Raw genomic sequence first — 8904 nt, 5'->3', positions numbered from 1 at the left:
ATCCATCATCAAATTAATTAATTATGTGGTTTTACAGTTATTTAATTCTTATAGTAATAATAAACCCACTTATTTTATAACATACATTTCCTTAACTAATACAATCCAACATTTTAATATAAATCAATTGATTATATAGATATCTTTTTCATTTATATATGAACCAGAAGAAAAAGAAAACCTTAGTTGAATTTAAAAATATTCTATTATCCTCTAATCATATAGCTTTCCCCCTGTATTATTCCAAATCATCACTTAATTGTTTGTACACACACCACCGTAAACCATTAAAAACATTTCAATTATTATTCCAATTATTTTTCAATTCATTTTCACCATCATATGATTTAACATTATTTCTTACTTCAATTCATATTTCAATTCTAGTCATATACATCATATTCCTCTTTCATTTCTTTCCTTTTTTCCCGTTTCATTTTTATTTTTACCTTTTTCTTTCTCCTTTTTTTCCTTTTGTGCCTTAAAATCCTGATCTCTCCTGTTTTGCCCTATATTTCCTGTTGTTCCCCCTCTCTTTTTCTCTTTTTTTTTGTTTCACCAGTGTTTATCCCACTATTTATCCCAGTATTATCATTTTGTATTTCAAAGTCCTGAACTCTTCTATTTTGCCCTATATTTCCTGTTATTTTCCACCCTTTTTCTCTCTTTTTTCTTTTCACTGTAAATCTCAGTGTAATCATTTAAGTTCTTTATATTCCTTCTGTTCCATCCTCCCTTCCTTATTTGTCTCTTTCCATCCTCTTTATTTTTTTCATTGTTAATCCCAATGTAATCTCTAAAAACCTCCTTTTTATTATTACTATCCACATGTTCAGTTACTTCTTCATATTTAATCACATTGTCTTTTATCTTCTTTATTTTCTGATTCTGACTCTGAGGAAACAGCGCCAGATGAAGCAGCAGAATTCCAACCCCAAGAGGCATCAAAGCAGGAATCACCGGGAGCTTAGTGACAGAAATAGGCACGATCAGGACAGCTTCAATCAGAAGACAGTGAAATATGTCATTCAAATCCTGGGCCTCAGGGATTACAACAGAGAACAGAGCTTAATAAGTCTTCTTGCCAAACAACCCTCTACATGGGGCTCCCCTTGAGGAGCACCCGGAGGCTCCAACTGGCGCAGAGTGCAGCCGTGCGGGTGGTTATGGGAGCAACATGGCGCTCCCGTGTGACACCTCTCCTGCGCGAGCTGCACTGGCTCCCGGTGGTCTTCCGGGTGCACTTCAAGGTTTTGGTCACCACCTTTAGAGCGCTCCACAGCTTAGGACCTGGTTATTTACGGGACCGCCTACTACCACAAGCAGCCTCCCACCGGCCGGTATGCTCTCATAGAGAGGGGCTCCTCCGGGTGCTGTCAGCTAAACAATGTCGACTGGCGGCCCCCAGGGGGAGGGCTTTTTCTGTGGGGGCACCCACTATTTGGAATGAGCTCCCCCCAGAGATACGGAGGATCCCAGATCTGTGCACTTTCTGCCGTGCTCTTAAGACTCTCCTATTCCAGCAAGCCGGCCTGGCCTAATTTTCTCCCCTGTTTTAAAATTCTTTTAAATTGAAATTTTAATCTGTTTTAAATTATTGGGATTTTTAATTGTCTCGGGCTAAATTATTTAATCTGGTTTTAATTATGTTTTTTAACTTTTGTATCTATGTATTTTATTTTGTGCCTGTTCACTGCCCTGAGTCCTTCAGAAGTATGGCGGTATATAAATCTAATAAAACAAACAAACAAACCCTTAATTGAAAAGAGCTGGCTGCAGTTTGAGTTTCAGTGAGAGTGCTGACCAGTCCAGTTTCTGTGTTGGAAACAATTATCTCATCTTCTGTCCTGGTGTGTTGCTCTAGTGTATTTTTTGTGTAAAACCCCCACCCCTGGAAATCCTGACCTTTGGACTGGCTGACAAAACTTGCTTAGCTCTCTGGATTTCAGAATAGATTTTGACTTCTGTTTTGTGTGTTCCTCTTGAAAGTGAAACTACCCACACAGGATTTCCTTCCTTGAGACTTTATTGATTAACATTCCTTTCTTCTTCTGCACTTTCTTTATTCAATAGTTTAGTAAATTACTTTACAAAATGGCCCAAATCCAACCCATCTTGAATTCCGTTGATGCTTATCTTGCTCAACTTTAGGTGGCGAGATTCTGGTGTAGGAGCTTTAGCAATCACTGCTTTAGACCAGATTCTGACTCTGAGGAGAAACAGTGCCAGATGAACCAGCAGAATTCCAACCCCAAAAGGCACCAAACCACGAATCACCAGAAGCTTAATGCCAAAAATAGGCACTATCAGACCAGCTTCAATCAGAAGACAGTCATTCAAATCCTGGGCCTCAGGGATTAGAGCAGAGTGTGAACTTCGAAAGGGATTGGGCCTGTCGCAGCCATTTTCTCCATTTTTCAGCTTGACACACTTTGGGGAGGAGGGGGGGAGAGGGAGTTCTGGAATGTCAGACCAGACATCAACTGTTGGGTTGTATGCTAAAATAAAGCCAGGTCATGACACAGATTTGAAAGTAAATCATGAAGCCTGTAATTGGGGAGTGTGTCTGGCAAGAACAAAGAATACTTATCTACAGGAGATATGCATGTGTAAATCTTGTAACAATTCTGGGTAGTTAGAAAGCTGATAAAAGTAACAAGAGTTAGACAACTTGCAGATCTCAGCTAACAATTAGGAATAGATGGCCTGCAGCCAGTATTAGATAACTCCTGGGGCATTCATTAGCCAAGGCTTAGGAGTAGGGACAGCTAGTGACCAATAGAACAAATTGTAGAATTATTACTAAAATATTTATTAGATGATATTTCTTATTATCTCGCCTTGTCCCGCCTTCTTCTTTAGTGAAAATGTATAAAGATTTCTTAATTCTTTGTTCTTGGCTCTTGGCATTTTGGCCAGGAGCTCTTTATCTTGGAGTACTCCAATAAAAAGCAATCAGAAAAACTGCACCTCGTGTCTGGCGTCCATCGTTGGCTTCGGCACCAGGCTCAGACCCGAAATGGGGACAACACAACAATCTATTGTCCTGTGGGAACCAAGGTCTTCCCAACAGGTGCTGAGGGTATGCGGGAAGAGGCTAGCAAGGAAATGCCAGAACACCTAATTGAACAATGTGACCTGTGACAAGGAGGGAAGGAGCTGCCTATTCTTTAATTATACTGAAAGCATAGGAATTAGCCAGAGCTGGTTTTGCATTTCAGACATGCCGAAATGATTTATTGATGTACTTGTCGTGGAAAACTGCTTCATCGAATACATCATTTCTTATATACCGCTTCATTGTTGCTTTACTAAGTGGGCTAAGGTTCATGTTAGGCTGAATCTCAGTCTAGCAACTTTTGGTTACTTCTTCTTTAAGACGTTATATTTTTAACTATGTCTTTTGCATATTGTGCGCAATAACAGTTGAAGTTGCAAAATTGAGACAATAATGTCACGCCCATTCTTTTTATTCTGGGAAAGTTGGCAGTTTGGTCCAGTTTAAGTCCTCTTTCTGACTGTAACTGCATTAAGTGCCAGCTAACAGGATTCATCAGATTAATCGGGAAAAGATCTCATCCTTAGAGTCCAAACGAGACCAGCTGGTTCCATCTGGAAATTCTTCCTATCATCCCAAGGTATGTCTGCAGTAAAAGCAGAGTTTCTGTTGAGGTCATTAATTATCTGCAAGATGGTCCTTTTTGAGACCAGAATAGGACTCATCAGTATGGGCTCCTAGTCCTACTCTGGTCTCAAAAAGGACCATTTTGCAGATACTAAATTAGTATGGGATCAGCTAATCCAACAGGCTCCTCTGGCCCATAATGGAACTCAATTTAGCATCAATTTTTTTTCACAATGGTATGATACCAGTCTTCTCATCCCTGGCTTTGGTAAATCTTAATATTTATTGAAGAGCCCTGGTGGTGCAGGGAATAGAATGCATTATTACAGGCTAACTGTACCACTGCCAGCAGTTCGATCCTGACCAGCTCAAGGTTGACTCAGCTTTCATCCTTCCGAGGTTGGTAAAATGAGGACCCAGATTGTTGGGGAGAATATGCTGAATCTGTAAACCGCCTAGAAGAAGGTTGTAAAGCACTATGAGGCAGGATATAAGTCTAATTGTCTCTGCTATTGCTATTTTTTCCTAATCTCGTGCTGTTAATTGTTCACTGCTATCTTTCTGATCATATTTTCGTATTTTTTAAAAAAATCCCTTTTTATGGTTATGGAATTGTACTCCTGGTCTTTTGATTCCTTTAGTATTGAACTGCAACTGAATTTTAGCTTGATTGAAAGGTAGGAGAAGCTACACCTATTTTGTGTGAATGCCAAACCAACAATGACTTTGGATTCCCCAAGAACACAGTTCGTTTCAGCCATTTTGTCAGTCAGAGGTTTGTTTCCTGTTATTAATTGTATTTCTCCTTAAACTACAGTGTCCCAGGTGGTCCACCTCATCCACAGATTTGAACTCTTTTGCATAATGGAGGAGCAATTTATTTACTCAGAAGGTATGAACAGTATGAAAATTATATTATATATAAAATTTCCTTTTCTTTGTGGGTACTACTCTTAATGAAAACCTCAAGGGTTCTTCATGCTTATTCCAAAATTGAAACTCTTATCACCGAATCATGAGTTCCAGTTGTCCATTCTCTCCTGAGGTTGAGGATTGCAGTGGCATTTTATCACTGGAAGCTTCCAGGAAATGATTGGATTGCCGTTTGTCAGAAATGGTGTAGGGTCTCCTGCTTGTGTGGGGGGGCAGTTGGACTAGATGATCTACAAGATCCCTTCCAACCATGTTAATCTATTAATTTGTAAAGCATTCAGTGAGTGCATTCACAAAATGATTTAGGATGGTATTTTTCATAAAATAAGTCTTATGGAGAATTTAAGAATATCAACACGCTGACAGCTGTCACTTCCTGCAGGCCACATCCTCTCAGAATTGTCCTTTGGAAGGACACAAGGGATGAAATCAATGTTTGTGTTCTTCTTTATTTAGAAAAAGAAAATTATTAGAGGACCAGAAGCATTTCTGAAAATAAAGGAAAAACAAGGGGTTTCCTTTTCAAAATGAACACTTTTAAAAAAATATTTTGAATTAATTATCAGGTTAAATAATTCTGGGGCAGTTTAGAGGATCACAAGAACTAAATATTGGCTAATGATCATCTGGGCAATGAGAGGAGAAAAAAAACCTACTGGAGATTATTTTATTTATACATTCACAAACTCCCATTCAGGAAGAAACAAATCTGTGTGGATGAAGTTTCTAAAGCACATTAGCATTTTTGCTGCCTGCTGTTATTGATCAAAATAATGACTTACTATAATTGCTTCCATAGGTAGCAGATCAAGCCTAATACAAAAAGAGAACTTCCCTGCTGTTTGGCACAGGTATCACGAGTAAGTATATCATGATACAAAATATTTTCTTTTCAGGAATGGAGTTAGCCATCCAGTTGCTTCATACAAAAGAATGAAGGCTATTGCTATAAGTGCATTATAAGCCGCCCTGAGTTTTCGGAGGAGGGCGGAATATAAATTGAACTAATAAAATAAATAAGAAATAAGAAATAAGAAATAAAGAAATAAAGAAATATTCCAAAAGGGATATTGCTTTGGTGCTCTGCCCATTGGTGGCTGGTGGAACAAGATCCCCTTTTTTTGAAGGGAATCTTCCGTGGTGGAGGGTGCTCCCCTCTCCTTATAATCTCTCCACATAATCAACAGAATATTCCAGCTTTGTCAGTCTTTGTTGAAATCTGTGGGACTTTCTTGATTATATGACAACTGTCACATAGGGGGTCCACTTATAAGCCCACAATCTTTCCTCTTTGCTTGGGAAAAAGATCAGCAACCTCAGGATCTCCAGAACATTTGATTATAACTTTCTCTAGCCTACAGTTACTAGACATTTGCCATAAGGTGGACATGTGCTATTTCTTGTCCTCATTTCCTCCACCTGATAGATATAGTTTAAATTTTTTTAAAAAAAGGTTTTTTTTTTTATTTTTTAGACAAACAAACATTGAATACATCAGTTGTCTCTTCTCTGTGACATCTCGGTGTTATCTTCCAAAGTTCTTTCTTTTTCTGTATATTTGTCATTACTTCTATCTTGATCCTTATCCAGTCCGCAATATCAATTCATCACTAACATAATATTCAACTCATCACATATTTTTTACATACTTATATGATTAATCATTTATATCTCTTCTCCAACCAGTAATAAAAATCATTCCATATTCAATATTCTGAGTCTTCTCTATCTTTAATCATCAAAGTTAATCTATTCATTTCTGCACAATCTAAGATTTTTTTAATTACTTCTTCTTCCAAAGGTATTTTCTCCACTTTCCAATTTTGTGCATAGACAATCCTTGCAGCTGTTATTACATGTATTATCAGATAAAAATTTTCCTTGCTAATTTTTTCAGGTTGAATACCCAGTAGGATCAGCTCTGGTTTAAATTCAATACGTTGATGTATCATTTCCTCCAACCAAATTATTTAGTTTAAAATCGTCTGGTTTTTTTGAGTATCGAAGTGAGCATCTTTTCTCTAATAAATACAAACTATAGTTATTAGAGTTAACAAACTCCGACTGAAATTGAGCAACATTTCCCATTGTGTGCCTGTTTGCACACTTGCGATCTTTTATTCTCTAATGAATATAAATATTAAAATAATTAGTATGTCTTCCCCTTGCATCTGTCATCCTTTCCAATTGTTTGTGTTGCCCTTTGCCTCTTCAAATACCAGGTAACCCTACTCTGCCCTCAGCCACAATGGCTAATTGGTGGCACTTGTCCTGAATTACACTTTGAAGGATTTTTGCACTGGAGCTTCCATCACTATTGAGTGTAGCAATTCTCCAATCTTGCAAGAAACTTTAACTTTAGAGCTGTAATTACCATTAGTGGTCAAATAGTACATATGTGTTGATATGTGAAGGTTAAAAAATGTGTTTCTGTGTGTTTATCTCTGTAGTGTGTGTATCTATGTATTTCTCTAACAAGGACTGATTCTCCTTTTGTTTCTTTGTGTTATTAGGATAAATGAGTGGCCTCCTGAGATTTTTGAAACATCTGGGAGTAACCCTGAAGATATCAACATTCTTTTCAATACTACTGGAATTGCTCCAAATATTTCTAAAATACCAGAATTTTTTTCTTCTCCTTACGATCAACTGTTTGATAATTTAACACGAAATCTACTCAGTGGATTCTTTGCCCTTGTTTGCCTTTTAGGTCTGGTGGGAAATGGAACGACAATTTATCTCCTGGCCTTTTCCATTAAGAGGAATCCTTTCACCACTTTCATCCTGAATCTCTCCATCGCTGATTTTGGGGTCCTCACATCCCTCATTACTGCAACTATATTTGTGTCAGTGTTTACTCTGAATCAAAGAACATACATTGTCGATACCTTTTTCTTCTTACTTTTTGAGTTCTTTTTCTTCACCTATTCTGCCAGCCAGTTTCTGCTGACGGCTATCAGCCTGGACAGGTGTGTGGCTGTTCTTTTCCCTCTCTGGCATCGCTGCCATCGTCCGCCATATTTCTCCACACTTGTTTGTGGCCTCATCTGGATCCTCTCCTTCCTGCTCTCTGCAGTGCACTTCATTCTCCACCAAACCAGGACCTTTGGAAGTTCACCTTTGCTTTACCAGCTGATTGTGAATGGTTTACTTTGTACGCCTCTCATGGTTGTGTCTACTGTCACTCTCTTGATTCATATGAGGTCTAAAATGCAACGCAATCAAAGGAAACTTCTCACCACCATCTTTCTGGCTCTCCTTTTCTTCCTCCTGCTTTCTCTCCCAATTAATGTCTTTTACATCATTGAATATTTTGATACCTATAATCTCCTCCTCATGTCCATTGGAATAGGATGTGCCACTCTCAACAGCAGCATCAACCCACTCCTTTATTTCTTAGTGGGGAGGAAGAAGAGAGGAAAGCATCAGCCCAGAACCTCTTACAAGGTTGCTCTGCAAAGAGTCTTCAAGGATGAGAAGGGAAGCCTGGAAAATCAGAAAACCAAAAAGGAAGGCCATTTATGAAGAGTCATAAATATTGCATATTGCTGTTTAACACAAAATGCGACATTTTTGATCTTGAAAAATTTCAGAAATAATACCATTCAATTATATTTTATAATATGTTTATTATTAATAATAATTCATTAGTGGCTTTCTTTTTTGACTAAATATATGTAGCTTCTGTAATAGTAAGCCCTCCCTCCTGCCACTCTAAAGATTACTCCTTTTAGTAATCTTTTCTTTTCATTCGCAAACCTCTTCTGGGTTTATATTCTTAATCTTGTATGGCTGTTTTTGACACATAAGGTTTTTAAAGGATTTTTTGTGAGGGCATGTGTGTTGATGATCGATAGATAGAAAGACAGAAAGACAGAAAGACAGATAGATAGATAGATAGATAGATAGATAGATAGATAGATAGATAGATAGGTAGGTAGGTAGGTAGGTAGGTAGGTAGGTAGGTAGGTAGATAGATAGATAGATAGATAGATAGATAGATAGATAGATAGATAGATAGATAGATAGATATTATAGATAGATAGATAAGATAGACAGACAGATAGAGACAGATATAAATGATATAGAGATGTAGATGTATATGTATATGTAGATGTAGATGATATAAATATAGAGATAGAGAAATAGAGATGATAGAGAGAGAGATGGTAGGGGTAGAGTCAGAGACAGATATATAGACATAGATGTAGCTGTAGAAAGCTAGTAAGATATAGATATTATTTTTTCAAAATAATTTTGCACTTTTATGTATTTTATATTTTTTTCAGCTTTTGTTTGTATTCTAGCCTTTTTATTCTGGTCTATAACTAAAATAAATATTTAAT

The 8904-nt window shown here is 37.4% G+C and overlaps 1 protein-coding gene across 1 annotated transcript; it reads left to right on the top strand.

Moving 5' to 3' along the window:
• Positions 1–4489: 4489 nt before the first annotated feature.
• LOC139315595 (proto-oncogene Mas-like) lies at positions 4490–8142 on the top strand. The gene is made up of 3 exons (XM_070941989.1): positions 4490–4517; positions 5358–5418; positions 7072–8142. The coding sequence occupies exons 1-3, from the start codon at positions 4490–4492 to the stop codon at positions 8081–8083; spliced, it is 1101 nt and encodes a 366-aa protein (XP_070798090.1). The 3' UTR covers positions 8084–8142.
• Positions 8143–8904: the final 762 nt, after the last annotated feature.

This window comes from Pituophis catenifer, unplaced genomic scaffold, assembly GCF_029215685.1.
Source record: "Pituophis catenifer annectens isolate HBS135680 unplaced genomic scaffold, rPitCat1.0.hap2 SCAF_3, whole genome shotgun sequence".
NCBI lineage: Eukaryota > Metazoa > Chordata > Lepidosauria > Squamata > Colubridae > Pituophis > Pituophis catenifer.
This window is presented reverse-complemented; position numbering and strand designations above follow the sequence as displayed.

Bases quoted from the DNA above. Each gene is read 5' to 3' on its own strand.
- LOC139315595 (XM_070941989.1), top strand. From the start codon at position 4,490: ATGGAGGAGCAATTTATTTACTCAGAAG. The intron at 4,518-5,357 runs GTATGAACAGTA...TTGCTTCCATAG, and splicing joins GCAATTTATTTACTCAGAAG to GTAGCAGATCAAGCCTAATA. The intron at 5,419-7,071 runs GTAAGTATATCA...TTGTGTTATTAG, and splicing joins GTTTGGCACAGGTATCACGA to GATAAATGAGTGGCCTCCTG.